Below are 15,740 nucleotides of genomic sequence, written 5' to 3'. Positions count from 1 at the left end.
ACATGGAAACTTGTAAAAAGCTGACAGCAGGACTCCATGCTGCTTCGTTTTTACGTTGCAACGTCATGAAGAAGTCTTGCTCCGGTGCTTTCGTGGCTTTATAATAGCCTTATTGGGGCTGAGATGATAAACCAAAGGAAATAAAGGCAAAATTTATTATGACCTCTTTGAATCTCGCACCCAACACATAGCCCATTACAAAAAAATGACACTTAAACTAATAAAAACGAAACTAAAACTAGCAAACTAACTCTAAAAAAAATAATTCAAACTAACTGAATTTGAAAACAAAAATTCCCAACGAAATTAAAACTAATGAAAAATCCAAAACTATTATAACCTTGGTTCCCACAATGTCATAAACACACACACACACACACACACACACAAATATAAGCAACAGAGAATATGAAGTTGGAGACATTTTTTTATTTTGTTGTATTTATTTGACAATCATTTTGTCAACAGTCAAAATAATGAAAAACATAAAACAGCACGTGTAGCAGTGAGGGCTGCAGGTTGGAATCAGGTTCTTCTGTGTGGAGTTTACATGTTCTCCTGGTGTCAGCGTGGTTCTCTCCGGGTTCTCCGGCTTCCTCCCACAGTCCAAAAACATGCAGCTCAGATTTAACCCTCTATGGTACGCATTATGATGCCAGTTGGAGTGTTTTTTTGTCTTAAAATAGACTAAATAAACATAATCTGAAGAAGTTTTACAATTCTATTTTTTTTATGGAAGTTTTGGGGGTTTGTTGCCCCTAACAACATTGTACCACATTGTAAATTTTGTCTTAAGAGCAAAGTTAAGAAAAAAGTGGCACTTAAGAAGCATTTTTTTTTCTTCTTAAGAATGCTTAGTGAATCCAGTCCTTGATTTTTAACACGGATAATATATAAACATAACACTGCACAATGTTCTAGAATTAAGGTTTGATACTTAAGGTTGTAGTTGTTTTGCTGAATCATCTCTGTTTTATGCAGGAAATCAAAGTCCTGGCTCTATTTACAAAAGATACAGACTCATTTTAGGCTTCAAACAGGACAACAAATCCCTCCCTCAGTGTTTTTTTTTTTAGCTCACAAGCTGCTGTCCTTCACGCTGCCAGGAGTCTCCAGTGCGTTCTTCCTGCGAGCGACAGCTTCCAGGATCTTCTTCCTGGGTCCCAGCTGGATGCGGATCCCCTTCAGGTCTTCATCAGAGCAGAGCATCAGGGCCTCCAGGTCCAGGTGCTCCTTGCTGAACGCCGGGGCGAACTCTGGCAAAGAGATGGCCGACAAGAACGCATCCAAAGGAGAAGTTTCATCATCCTCATCATCATCCAGCCCCAGGTCTTCCTGGTCCCAGGGGACGTCAACGTCAAAGTTCCCGTCGAAGTCTTCCTCTGCGTTGAACAAGTCGTTCTGCACCAGGTAGCCCAGACTTTCATTGTTCCCGCTGTGGACGTCCTCCGACTCCATCCCCATGTTGCTCATGAAGATCAGCCCTCCGAGGCCGGGCCGGTTGAAGATGGACTGTTTGACTTGTCCTGCTTCACTGCTGTCATCTTCATCTTCGTATCCGGCCGTTCCTTCTTCGTCTGAAGCGCCTTCGCCCTCGTTGAAGACGTCCAGGAACTCCGGCTGCTCGGACGCTCCACTCTCCGGTTTGAGGAAGATAACGTTACTGTCCCCTCGGGTTCCCTGCACCGTGCCTTTCTTCCCGAGCTTCTTCTGCAGCGTGCCCTTCACTCTGGCTGTCAGGGAGCCAGATTTATCAGCAGCGATAAGCTTGGAGAACTGCTCGTTGACGCCGGATATCGTGCCGCTTTCCGAGCTAACCTCTGAGGCGGTGGTGACCCCTCCGCGGTGCATTTTATCCATCTTGCTCTGGTGTTTCTTCTTCACCTTCTCGCAGAGTTTCACACGCTTCTCCGCCTCTTTGACGGCCTCCTTCTTCAGGTTGGCGACCTTCTTTGGGTTCTGGTTGGTCTGCTGGGAGGCGGCGGCGTCCAGGAAGCGAACGCAGTCCATGCGGTCACGTGATGCAGCCACGTCCATCGCCGTGTGGAATTCGTTGTCCTGCGCAAAAAGGTTGGCGCCGAAGTTGACCAGGAAGCTGAGGATGTGCATGTGGCCGTTAGCTGCAGCGTGGTGCAGAGGCGTGTTTCCCCAGATGTCACTCCTGTTGGGGTCTCCTCTGTCGGACACAAGAGAAAGATTTGATTTCAAGTCAGACTTTCCATTATTATTGATTGATACAATATAATTATTCCTTTATATCAAGTTCATAAAGGCTATACCCTCTGGAGTCACCAAAAGCTCCAAATCATGACTTCTTCACCACATCCAGATATACCAAATAAAACTAGAGACAAGCTCAAATACATTTTGTATAAAATTATAGAACTGGATATAACCCTCTTATGTTATATTTGCAACCTTTGTTCATAAAATCATTTTATGTTGGACTAAAGTACTAAAAAGGACACAAAATGCCAAAAAAAGACACAAAATGACAAATAAAGACTCAAAATGACCAAAAAAAGACACAAAATTACCAAAACCCCCCACAAAATTTAAAAGTATAAAAGTATTTAGCTTAGTAGCTTGCTAAGCTAACTACTTAGCTAACTTCTTGGCTAAGTATTTTCATGTTCTATATCTTTGCAACAAATTATTTTCATCATTCAGTAATTCCAGGTTTTCCTCAATTAGTTTGTTTTTGATCATCATACATCCTAATTTTATGTTTTCCTTTATTCATTTTTTAATAAAATCCCTTTTTGTGTCACTACTCTTCTAATGCACAACATGGGTCAAAAATTAACCATATCCATTTTTTTTAGCTAAGTAGCTTGCTAAGCTAACTACTTAGCTAACTTCTTGGCTAAGTAGCTTGCTAAGCTAACTACTTAGCTAACTTCTTGGCTAAGTAATAATAATAATAATATATTACATTTTATTTATAGAGCGCTTTTCAGGGTACACAAAGACGCTTTACAGTTAAAACAGTTAAAATGCAGATAAAGATAAAACAAACAATTAAAATCAACAACAAAGTTCACACATTAAAAGCAGTAGTTAGCTTAGCAAGCTACTTAGCCAAGTAGTTAGCTATGTAATAACACAAAAACTTTTTTTCTTCACAAAGTATGAGAGGCAAAATGGAAATAATGATCTGTTGTTATCAAAAACAAGATATTTAAAGAATACTAGGAATATTCAATAATAAAATAAGTTGATATCAAATGATAAAGCACAGAAACACACAGTATAAGCATTAAATAACATGGGGAATGAATGAGGGTCATTTTTGGAAAATGTTGTGCAATAGAAGGGGGGTTAACATGTTGAACATCAAAAGGTTAAGTCAATTTTCAATGTGTCAAAAAAGTGATATATGAATGTAGGACAGGAGTATTTTCAAACTGTGCAGAATTATTGCTACTTTTACTTAAGCCTAGATAAAATACCTGACGACTTCATCCACCACTTTAACTCAGTAATACCCAACACAGCTGAACATAATGGGTAAACTATTAAGATTTAAAGTCCTTGACTTCTGTGCGTCATCGTCACAGTCATAAAAGTCTTGACTGCTGAATTTCACTTATCATAAATCCCAATGACTAAAGCGGAAAAAGCTTCAGTTAATGCGGGCCACGTAGAGTGTGTTACGCCCTACTAAATATCATCCAAACACCTTTTCTGAACTTCATCTTTCTGTCAGAATGCTGTTCTAGATTTCAGCCTGTCTCTTGTCGTGCTGAATGAAGGATGGAGGTGGGGGTTTGGGGCGGGGGGACAAATAAAGGCTCTATTGTTTTACAGGGTTACATTGGTTGATTGAACATTTGGCTCAGCTCATGGGAGAAAGGACTCTAGATATTAGAATGAAGTTTTAGCTCATTATATTATAATGAAAAACGTGTGCACACTGCAAAAAAGGTGTGTCTAAAAACCAGATAAAACAGTAAATCTGAGGGAAATGATCTTGCTGCATGGACAGATAATTTACCTTGACAAGATTTCTTAAATTAAGATTGTTAAATCTAGAAATAAGCATGTTGAAAAACGCTTAAAATATGAAATTAACTCTTAAAACAAGATAAATTAAAGCTGCAAGCAGTGATGAACTGGCCCGAGCAGAGTGACCTGATGATTATTTGTTTCTTAAAAACGTTTTGTCTTTTTTTGGTGATTTTACGTCTTTTGAGCCCTCTTTTTGGTGTTTTTTTTTGTCTTTTTATGTCTTTTTTGGTCATTTTTACGCCTTTTGTTTCTTTTTTGGTCATTTTACATCTTTTTTGTGTCTTTTTTAGTCCTTTTGTGGCTTTTTGTGGCTTTTTGTGGCTTTTTTGTGTCTTGTTTTGGTCTTTTTGTGGCTTTTTTAGATCATTTTTGTCTTTTTTGTGTCTTTTTTTGCCCTTTTGTGTCTTTTTTTGGTCATTTTGTGTCTTTTTACATCTTATTTTGGTCATTTTGTGTCTTTTTACATCTTATTTTGGTCACAAAATTACTAAATAAGACAAAAAATGTACAAAAGAGATCAAATTAAAGCTGTAAGCAGTGATGAACTGGCCCGAGCAGAGTGACCTGATGATTATTTGATTCTTACCAAGATAAAAAAAACTTTAGATGTAGAAGTGTTAAATAACTTATCTTGTTTTAAGAGTTAATTTCTTATATTAAGTGTTCAACATGCTTATTTCTAGATTTAACAATCTTAATTTAAGAAATCTTGTCAAGTTAAATTATCTGTCCATGCAGCAAGATCATTTTCCTCAGATTTACTGTTTTATCTGTTTTTAGACACACCTTTTTTGCAGTATGGTGAAAGGTTATTTCAGTATCTGTGCAGGCTTTATGTGAGATGCAGCTCAGGTGATAAAGTGTATCATACTCACTCTCTGCTACATATGAGCTGAAGGGCATCAACATGTCCGTGGAAAGCAGCCAGTAAAGTTGGTGTCATGCCGTCCTCGTCGGCAGTGTTCAGGTCTTTCCTGGTGGCCTCCTTCAGCAGGTCCAAGTATCCATCAATCGCTGCTTTGTGGTACCTCGACATCTCTTCACAGGAGCAGAAACAGTCCAAACTAATCTGTCTTGTTCCTCTTGTTTCCCTCCACAGCCGACACACTGAAGACGACACACTGAGTCGACCACAGACCAGAGCAAACAAAGAGATCACTGGGCGTCTACGATCAGCAGCTCACAGCCATAAAACAAAAGCAAAGTCCAGCTCGCTGCTGTCAGCTGCACCGTGTCACCACCAGATCACCATTATTCATATAACAGTGATTTAAAGATTAATTATTAAGTGTGCTCACAGCTAGAAGTACTTACTGCTGTAGTTACTAATTACTTTACAGATTAAGATATACACACACAAAAAATCAATGTGTATGGTATGAGACTTTATGAGACATTCAAGTGCACAACAGTAAATAAATTAAAAGTTAAAGTTACTGTGTCCCCGACCAGCTACAATAATCAAGTAATAATTATTCAAATGTAATATTTAATATTATTAAAAATTGCATAATGACTACTTTAACATACTCCAGTGTACTACTTTGTATTCTATTTCCTCCTGGTATAAGACTTTATAACTCATCTACCTGCCAGAGCCACGATTACTGAACTGCACTAAATCTACTGTCACTTTCTGTACTGTGTACCTGTTCAACACTCCAAATACTGGAACATATACTTCACATCATATATGATATGTGTTAGAATTAATCATACTGATATTATATATCATATTTATACAATATTCTTGTCCTTTCGCACATTCTACTAATTTACATATTCTTATACTCTTAGTATATTATCTATTGTATGTATATCTTGTATAGTCAAGTATCTCTCTAGTATAATATCTATCTATCTATCTATCTATCTATCTATCTGTCTATCTATCTATCTATCTATCTATCTATCTATCTATCTATCTATCTATCTATCTATCTATCTATCTATCTAGTATAATGCAGGTACATAATATCATATTATATCATATCTTATATATATATATATATATATATATATATATATATATATATATATATATATATATATATATATATATATATATATACATATACACACACACTTTAAAAAATGCCGTTCTTTTACAGAAAAAAAATGGCAGCTGTGGTTACCAGAATAATTCTGCAAAAAATACAGTACTGGTATTCAGTGTAAAATAAATAATAACTGAATGTTAATTTACTGGTATTCAATGCATAATAAGCAAAATCTGCATGTAAATTTTGCATAAATAATTAGTATAAAAGCAGCATCATCCTGTTAAATTAGAAGTAAAGGACGGTATAATCTACAACTTTAAAATGTTTTTTTCTTTCAAAGTACTACAGTTTTAATATGTAAAATGTACAAGTTGTTCTGTCAAGATGTTGACATATGTACTGTATTTTTTACGGACACATACTGTTAAACGGGCCTCCTCCACCAGGGGGCTGAAGGGGCTGACGACTTAAAAAATGCGCACAAGAAGAAGAAAAAAGAAGACGCGACTGAAGAAGAAGAAGAAGAAGAAGAAGAAGAAGAAGAAGTTGTCAACCCGGTTTAACCAATGAAGGAGGACTGGGAGGGAACATTATCGACACTTTCCTCCTTATTTTACTATCTCTGGTGTTACTGGCTGTCTTTATGAAGTTGGAGCTGTGAAGGTTCACTAGTTCCTCTAACAGCGGAGCAGCCTGAACAACCAGCCCGACCACCGCTGCTCCTCCCCGGACCCCCCCGCGGTCACTTCCCGGTGTGTGTGTGTGTGTGTTCGGGTGTGTGTGGTGGTGTGACCGGGACAGGCTGCAGAGATGTCCGACCATGGAGGTTCTGCTGTCGGCCTTCTGTCCTACGAGACGCTGGTTCACGCTGTGGCAGGTGCAATGGTGAGCAGAGAAGTTATTATTATTAAATAACATGATATAATATATATTAGACAGAAGGGTTGTCATGATACTAAAATGTTCAACTCGATACTCGATACCATTTTTCGATACCACCAGGATAAAAACAAAGACCCCAAAATTTAGCAGAAATATTTTTATTAACAAGAAAAATGCAACATGTAAAAATGAACAGAACCACAGGTTAAATATTTATAATAAAAAAACAGTTGTGCAAAAAGAAACTGCAACTATGATAAGAAACTTCAGGTCTGAGGTAGTGCAAAAAATAAATAAATACAATAAACAATAACAATTAGAACAATATTTTGAGGTTGTATGCTGTGCACAATATTAGGAAAGCTTGATAAAAAAATAACAATAACTTAACTTAAGTGTTCATTCCTTGGCTATGCTTTACACACACTTTACTATCGATACTTTTGAAAATGAGTATCATATCCGCATACGACATTTTAGTATCGATACTTTTTTGAGTATAAAAACTTTACAGACTTATATTTTTTTTAATATACAATAATAATAATAATAATAATAATAATAATAATAACAAATACCTGGCAATGTGCAAAATTTTTCCTTCAATGTGCAATATATTTATGGATAAACACTGTATAGCATCATATCTGTTTTGGCAAATTGAAGACTTTATATTTTATATATATTTTATTTATTGTTGCACTGCTTTTTGGAGTCAGCTTTAATCTCATTGTACATGCGTAAAGTGACAATAAAGACATTCTATTCTATTCTAATTAACAACCAAACATCCAAGTATAAAAGGAAAAAAAGAAACATAAAAATAAAAGAAGAGCGAGAGAAACAAATATGAATAAATAAAGAATAACAATATTAACAATTCAGCTCTTTAGCTGCTTCCTCGTACTCTGTTTTCTTGTCACTAACAGCCTAAAATCTCAAAACTAATAATAATAATAATAATAATACATTCAATTTTTATAGCGCTTTTAAAGGTACTCAAAGTCGCTTAACGTAACAGGAATAGACACACACAAACACAAAATGCAGAAGAAAACAGAACTAAACAGAGATGAGAGATTTGAGTTCAGGTCTTGTAAGCTACAAACTGACCAGTCCATGAAAAAAACCAATGTCTTAACCTTATTGTCCCACCTTAAAGAAACAAAACAGCATGGCTAATATAGAAACAATACATAGAAACAACTGGCTGAGTGAGATTGTGCATTTTAAGCTTTTTGTTTTGCATTTTGAGTTTAATTCCAATGCTTTGTCTTTCAGGGGAGTGTGACAGCGATGAGCGTCTTCTTTCCTCTGGACACGGCCAAGAGCCGACTGCAGGGTGAGTCCAAGGTTTTCATCTCGGTCAGAGGTCAGCTGATAGCAGCAACTCTAGACAGAGTTCACAAGTATAGTGTGAAGGTTTACCTTAGGATAGAGGAGCAATAACATGACAGAGATGTAAAGGAGGAGTCCAATAAATCTGTATTGGACTAGATTAAGATAACCTGAATTTGAGTCAAGCTAACTACATGTTGCACATCTTTAAAAAGCAGTCTCACCTGTTTCAACTGGCCTTTTGTTTAACTTGTATTTATTCACACTTTTAGCCATGTTTCCAGCTGATCATAAACAAACCAGCATGGCTAATTATGCACAGCGTCTCCGCTGATCATTAACATAGTGATTGTGAATTAACCAGCATCACTAACTGTGCACAGAGTGTCTGGTGCTTGTTGTAAACAAACAGAGATCGCTAAGTGAACACCTCCTGCAGCAGCAGCACATACACACTGTACTGCTACAGAGCTAACTGTTAGCCTGTTAGCACATACACACTGTACTGCTACAGAGCTAACTGTTAGCCTGTTAGCACATACACACTGTACTGCTACAGAGCTAAGTGTTAGCCTGTTAGCAATTTGCAGACTGGAAGCTAAGGGGTTAACATCCCCTCCGGCTCTGCAGCTGGGAGAGACTGCTGCAGGAGGACTGTGCCGCGGCTCGTTAAGAAGAGTAAGAACGAGTTTCCAAAAGTCTCCAATAACACCAGAAAAAGTCGCTAAATATAGCAACAAAGTTGCTAAGTTGGCAACACTGCTTCGCCGGCTTTTATAAATGGCGCAAGTTGCTGTCATGTAGAGTACTACGTCACATCCTGCTTAGCGTTCTATCCAATCAGCAACCAGGCTTTCTACAGGGACGAAAAAAGTCCAGAAAAAAGTCCGCTCCGGACAGCTCATATTCAAATTAAGGGGCATTTCGGCGAGTGAGAGCCGCCTCATTCCGGGTATTGGACGGTAGTGGAAACAGCCTTTTTGTTGTTTTACACATCCTTTTTTTCTTCTGTGGACTTCGAAGCACTTTCTGCCTTGGAAAGTTGCTATTAAAATGCTATTTACTTTTTACTGTACTTTTTAATACTTTTTAAATGTTTTAATTAAGTTATTTTATATGATTTTACAACTGCCCATTGTTCAAGGGTCTGTTTTTTTGTAAACAAACAAAGTGTCATCATGACAAAAAAGAAAGCTTTTCCAGAGTGACAGTAAACATTACACAACCAGTGAGGATGAGTAGTTCTCTGAGTTCAGCACATATTGACATTCCACACGTTTGTGTTTGTTTTTTCAGTGGATGAGAAGAGAAAGTCGAAGTCGACCCCCGTCATCCTGGCTGAGATCGCAAAGGAAGAAGGCCTGTAAGTTTTCTGCTTTGTTAAAATGATGCTTAAGGCTTGTTTTGTTCTTTAAATAGAAGCTTTTGGGTTTGCATTAAAATAAGTGAAGTGCAGTGTAAACATTTCTGATAAAGAAAATCTGTCTGAACTAGAGCTGAAACAGTCAGTTTATCAAACGCAATCTGCAACAAATGTTTCAATCCACTTCCACTTTATTTGTATAGCACATTTAAACAACAAAAAAGTCTCCAGAGTGCTGTACATAGAATCATAAAAACAATAAACAAACATTTCCATATAACAATAAGCAGTAAATAATCAAATAAGTGCATAAATCTAAAATGCTATAAATAAAACAATAAAATAAAACAGATAAACATAGTTAAATGAATAAAATGCACAGTTAAAAGTAGTGAAATAAATAAAAAAATGTAGTTAAACATAGTCAAATAAATTTAGAATACAATAAAATAAATAAGCTTTAAAATATTCTGGTCCTTGACATCACATAGACAGTCAAATAGGGGTGTCAGGGGGCAGTGGTTGTTCTTAGAGATTGGCATGTAAATCTGGCAGTCGTCGGCGTAGAGATGATAAGAAATGCCATGTCTCTGAAAAATCTCCAAGTGGGAGGAGATATAATGCAAACAGGATAGGTCCCAGGATAGATCCCTGGGGGACCCCGCAATGAAGTGGGGTGGTGGACGAAGTAGAGTCCCCCAGCCTGACAGAGAAAGAGGCGGTCCCCCTTACGCCCACACAGTCCCTAAGGCGGCCTAAAAGAAGTCTGTGGTCAACCGTGTCAAAGGCAGCCGTCAAGTCTAAAAGCACTAAAATGGCGGAACTGCCCGAATCAATCATAATTAATTTTATTAATCATTTTGTATAATTTTTAAATGGAAAATGCCAACATTTTATGCAATTTGCTTGATTTCTAAGTCTGACTCTCCATCACGTCTCCCAGGTTGTCTCTGTACAGAGGCTGGTTACCCGTCATCTCCAGCCTCTGCTGCTCCAACTTCGTCTACTTCTACACCTTCAACACGCTGAAGAGGCTGGCGGCGTCCGGTCCGGGGACGTCCAGACCCAGCAGAGACCTGCTGATGGGGGTCGTATCAGGTAGACACACGGACAGTAAAACCAAAAATATTCATGACCTGATTAAAGCCTGTTCAAGTACGTAAGGTGTTCACTGAGGACTTAAAGTGTCCTGTGTAGTTTTCTTATAAATAAAAGTTATATTTACAAGTGTCCAAAGGTTAAATCGTCAAACGTCTTCTTTTGTGAAACGGGCAGTCTGAAACAACGTTATTATAGTTAACGAAAACTAACGAAATATCGAAAACTAGAATTGAAAAAACATTTTTGTTAATTGAAGTGAAAATAAAAATGAGAACTAACTTACTTACTAAAAAAACGATAACTAACTGAAACTGTATTTTGTGGTTCCAAAACGAACTAAAACTAACTAAAATTATAGTGAAAATGTCTTTCGTTTTCGTCTTTGTCAACTTTTTTCATACGTAAACCTTTTTGGTTGATATGAAATCTATTTCATCTATCTGGTTTTATGACTTAATAAACTTATTGGGGCTGAGATGGATCAGACAAAGGAAATAAAGGAAACATTTATTGTGACCTTATTGAATCTGGCACCCAACAAATACCCCATTACAAAAAATACTAAAACTAATAAAAACTAAACGAAAACTAAGCATTTTCCAAAAAATAAAAACTAACTAAAACTAGCAAACTCACTCTAAAAACTAATTAAAACTAACTGAATTTGAAAAAAAAAAACTGACAACGAAATTAAAACTAAAACTAATGAAAAATCCCAAACTATTATAACCTTTATTGATTGTGATTGTGTTGTTGATGCAGGAGTGGTGAACGTGGTCCTGACCACTCCCATGTGGGTGGTCAACACTCGACTGAAGCTGCAGGGAGTAAAGTTCAGGAACGAAGACCTGCAGCAGACCCACTACAGGGGCATCTTTGGTGGGTGATATATATATATATATATATATTATAGTTATGTTTTCATGTTACTGTGCAGTTTCAAACCCCTGCTGTGTTTGGGCTTCCCCTCTCAGATGCTTTCTCTCAGATCATCACCAACGAGGGCGTGGCCACTCTGTGGAACGGCATGCTGCCCTCTCTCATCCTCGTCCTCAACCCGGCCGTACAGTTCATGTTCTACGAGGCCATGAAGAGGAGGGCCGGCAAGGGAGGGAGGAAGGTGAGAGGACACAAGAAAGACACTGATTTAGATGGAATAGTCCATCATCCTTTTCTGAAACGACGCATATCTCCATCCAGTGTTGAGGAGGAGGACACGTTCTGTCAGTTATTCAGCAGTTTTAGTTGCATGTAAACTGGGACAAGGACAGAAGTCCTATTAGACGCCAATATCTACTTTTAAGCATTCACAGATGCTTAACTCACTAAGTCTTTGTCTCCTGCCACAGATCTCCTCAGCAGAGATCTTTCTCATCGGAGCCATCGCTAAGGCCGTCGCCACCACGGCAACATATCCTCTTCAGACGGTTCAGGCCATTCTGAGGGTAAATATTACTAAAAAACAAAACAAATCCCAGATGTTGTTGGTGTAGAATATCTTTAAGATCTTCTTCAATCTTAAATTACATTTAAATTGAAGATAACCCTCATTGTGCTTTCTCATCAGTTCGGCCAGTACAAAGGCGACGGGAAGGGCGGCGTGATTGGAAGCCTCTCCAACATTTTCTCCCTGCTGATGGACAGAATCAAGTGAGTGCAGCTAAAAAACACACATTCCCTGTTTCCACCAGGATTGAATAGAAGGTTTCCTTTCTTTCCTGACACCCTGAAGGCACCACAGTCCATAGACACTTTTAAAAAACGACTAAAAACTTTCCTTATTAGCAAAACCTTTGGTTCCTCCCATCTAGATGGTTTTAGATTATGTATGTATGTATGTATGTATGTATATATATATATATGTATACTTTTTCTTCTGTTTTTAGCTGTTTTATCCTTTTTTAATCCTTTTTATAATTAGACTGTTATGCTATTAACCTGTAGCACTTTGAGATTTCCTCAAATGTAAAGTGCATTATAAATTAAATGTATTATTATCACATTCACTGACACAGCCAGCTGATTATTTTTACCCACCTGTCGTTTATTGCAGGAGGTACGGCTTCCTTGGTTTGTACAAAGGCCTGGAGGCCAAGCTGCTGCAGACGGTGCTGACGGCAGCCCTCATGTTTGTAGTTTACGAGAAGATCACGGCTGCTACCTTCAGAGTCATGGGCATGAACAAGAAGCTGAAGCAGTGAACAAACATCTACCTGAACACAGTACTGCAGTCGTACACTTATCGCCAGTAGGTTTTATTAATGCCTATGGGACGGTTATGTTATTGCCAGGAGTTGTTTCAGTCTTAAATGTTGTAATAAGAGACTGGTTTGGTGCCTTTAGGGCCACAGAGTCCCACCTAACTGGTTCTATGAGCAGACTGGCCTTGATTTTCTCCGCTGATAAAGTTCTAAATGATCTTACTTCGCTTTCTTTCAGAGCGTTAGATAAGAAGATTGACACCACTCATTAGTTAAATTACCAGTAATAGATTCCCATACAAAACGGTGCTTTTTATGGTTTTAAACTTGTTTTGAAAAGTGCCCGTTAGAAGTTTTGGCAGATGGATTTTGTTCCATGTTTCCAGTTTTTGTGCAATGTTAAGTTAGTCACAAAACCAAGATTGTTATCAATCTTCTTATCCAAATCTACGCTACAAAGCAAATAAGATGATTTTCCAAAATGTCTGCATTTTCCTTCCACTTACGGCAGTTTGGCTGCAAATAATGATACCAATAAGACCACAAACAGCACTTGGAGAGTACATATGGGCTGAAATATGTGCCACCAAAAACTTAATTTGAATTATTTATATGTAAATTTGAAATACTTAACTTGAATAATTGCATTAAAAACTGAATTTGAATCACATAATTTGAATTTGAATTGTTAAATTTGAATCATTGCATTGAAGAAGTGAATCTGAATTGTAATTTGAAATTTAATTTATTAGTTTGGAACTGAATATTCAGTTCTCACAATTCAAATTCAGTTCGCAAAATTCAATTTCAGTTTTCTGCGGGTAAAGTCCGGTTGCCACCCGGTTGCCATAACGACTCTTCGGCCAATCAGCACACTGTTTTCTTTTGTAACTTTTGTTGCTACCCGGTTGCGGCGCGCCAAGAAACGCAGGAAGAAGTTAGACTGGCTCGACCAATGGATGAGGCTGGAACGGACGTGCTGATTGGCTGAAGAGGCGCCATAGCAACCGGGTGGCAACAAATGTTACCAAAAAAAACGGAGGTGCTGATTGGCCGAAGAGGCGCTCTGTGTATCTTTTTCGCAGAAAATTGAAATTTAATTTTGCGAACTGAATTTGAATTGTGAGAACTGAATGTTCAGTTCCAAAATAGTCAATTCAATTTCAAATTACAATTCAGATTCAGTTTTTCAATGCAATGATTTAAACTGAACAATACAAATTCAAATTATGTGATTAAAATTCAGTTTTTTAATGCAATTATTCAAGTTAAGCAATTCAAATTCAAATATAAATAATTCAAATTCAGTTTCTGGTGGCACATATTTCAGCCCATATTTCATGCCAATGGTGCATTCACATGCTCCTCTGATGGTGTCATTTCCTGGGTTTGGAAGTTGTCCTTTTGGTGTGTTCATGAGCTTTAATGCAGAAACAACATGAACACTACAAAGAAGACGTGTTGTATGTAATTACTCCGAGCACTTAAACAACACGTTTATAGCTATTTCCAAACTTTTGGGGCCAACAAAGAGACAACACAAATGCCCTTTCGAGATTTTTAAAAGTTAATGTGAAAAAGGGTTTGTGTAGCCGCCCTTAATTTGGACCTGCTCTAAACTTTTATGGGTTCTTCTTTGGCTCATGCCTCACCCTTCCACCAAGTTTCATGAAAACCGCGCCAGTAGTTTTTCCGTAATCCTTCTGACAAACAAACTGAGAACACTGCGTCCTTGGCAGAGTTAATAACCGACCTACTACTGAATTATTGCCTTGATCAAAGCTAGTGGACCATTCTTTACACACTCTGTCTTATGTTTTAACTGTGATTTATCTTCGTTTGATGGAAACCTCATGAAATTCCTACAGTATGTTTTTTTTTATTTTTTAAATGTGTTGGCTTGAGATGTCATACATAAACACAAATAGCATTAATAACAAGAATGATAAAAAAAAATAGGAAAAAAGAGCTCCCAGATATATTTAAAGGCTTGTGTGTACAATCTGCAGCTCATAAAGGTTTAAATTAAATAAAAATTAATTTAAATATAAAAAGTAACAAGTACTTAATACAGTGTGAGTAAAACTAACACTGCAGTATGTGCTATAAGTGCCTCTAAATGAGTAACTGTACTATGAACTGATATAAATGCTGTGATTACTGTTGATGATTTACATAGAAAACACATGATGCACTTCTCTGTCTCTTTATGAATGTACCGGTCAGTTAGTATAAACACTTTGTCACACAGGTGTCTTCCATTATTTATCTCTATGTACTGTTAATAGTGTTGCATTCAGGCTCTGCAGTATTTTACAGTATGTGTTTATCATCACAGTGCTCTGTCTCTAAATGAAGTGACTGATTCCTTCCTTTTGTTGATATTAAACTGGTTGTTAATGTTTTAATCATTGCAAGAGGTGCAGCTCTACAATATTAATGTTTAACATCACATTCATCATTTTGACTGTTTATTCTATAAATCAGTAGCAGTGGTGTTGCCTGGTAGAAAGCAGGAAGGATAAATGTTGATTTACCAAAAATAGAAGTGACATTATTTACCAGATGAGCTCCTCCAACTTCAACTTTCAGACCTTTTTATCATTTCACACACCTGCTGTTCTCTGGTACACCATAGATGTGTATATCAGTAAACTATTCTGCCCTACAAAGTCTAATTGCAATAACTACAGTTTTGGTCGAAATGGAATTATTACTAAAAATGAACTCCTTGATGTCTGTTTTATCTTGTGACAAAGTTTTAGATTTCAATTTTCCTTTATTTCAGAGAAATAATATTGTAAAAATCCAACTCAGAACTAAACTTTAACTGTGATCCAG

At 37.2% G+C, this 15,740-nt stretch overlaps 2 protein-coding genes across 2 annotated transcripts; one reads left to right on the top strand and one right to left on the bottom strand.

The window, feature by feature from the left end:
- Positions 1-479: 479 nt before the first annotated feature.
- anks4b (ankyrin repeat and sterile alpha motif domain containing 4B) lies at positions 480-5,442 on the bottom strand. The gene is made up of 2 exons (XM_059347141.1): positions 4,887-5,442; positions 480-2,176 (listed from the first exon to the last, which is right to left on the bottom strand). Exons 1-2 carry the CDS (start codon positions 5,045-5,047, stop codon positions 1,078-1,080), a joined length of 1,260 nt encoding a protein of 419 aa, XP_059203124.1. The 5' UTR covers positions 5,048-5,442; the 3' UTR covers positions 480-1,077.
- Positions 5,443-6,538: 1,096 nt separating this feature from the next.
- Positions 6,539-13,494, top strand: slc25a17l (solute carrier family 25 member 17-like). Its single transcript, XM_059347158.1, has 9 exons — positions 6,539-6,899; positions 8,178-8,238; positions 9,531-9,597; positions 10,541-10,695; positions 11,461-11,577; positions 11,673-11,818; positions 12,048-12,143; positions 12,266-12,348; positions 12,752-13,494. The coding sequence occupies exons 1-9, from the start codon at positions 6,825-6,827 to the stop codon at positions 12,897-12,899; spliced, it is 948 nt and encodes a 315-aa protein (XP_059203141.1). The 5' UTR covers positions 6,539-6,824; the 3' UTR covers positions 12,900-13,494.
- Positions 13,495-15,740: the final 2,246 nt, after the last annotated feature.

Source organism: Centropristis striata, chromosome 13 (genome assembly GCF_030273125.1).
Source record: "Centropristis striata isolate RG_2023a ecotype Rhode Island chromosome 13, C.striata_1.0, whole genome shotgun sequence".
Classification (NCBI taxonomy): Eukaryota; Metazoa; Chordata; class Actinopteri; order Perciformes; family Serranidae; genus Centropristis; species Centropristis striata.
Note: the sequence above shows the minus strand (reverse complement) of the source record. Positions and strands in the feature narration are given on the sequence as shown.

Bases quoted from the DNA above. Each gene is read 5' to 3' on its own strand.
- anks4b (XM_059347141.1), bottom strand. From the start codon at position 5,047: ATGTCGAGGTACCACAAAGCAGCGATTGATGGATACTTGGACCTGCTG. The intron at 2,177-4,886 runs GTGAGTATGATA...TGTGTCCGACAG, and splicing joins CAGCTCATATGTAGCAGAGA to AGGAGACCCCAACAGGAGTG.
- slc25a17l (XM_059347158.1), top strand. From the start codon at position 6,825: ATGTCCGACCATGGAGGTTCTGCTGTCGGCCTTCTGTCCTACGAGACG. The intron at 11,578-11,672 runs GTGGGTGATATA...TTCCCCTCTCAG, and splicing joins CCACTACAGGGGCATCTTTG to ATGCTTTCTCTCAGATCATC. The intron at 11,819-12,047 runs GTGAGAGGACAC...CTCCTGCCACAG, and splicing joins CCGGCAAGGGAGGGAGGAAG to ATCTCCTCAGCAGAGATCTT.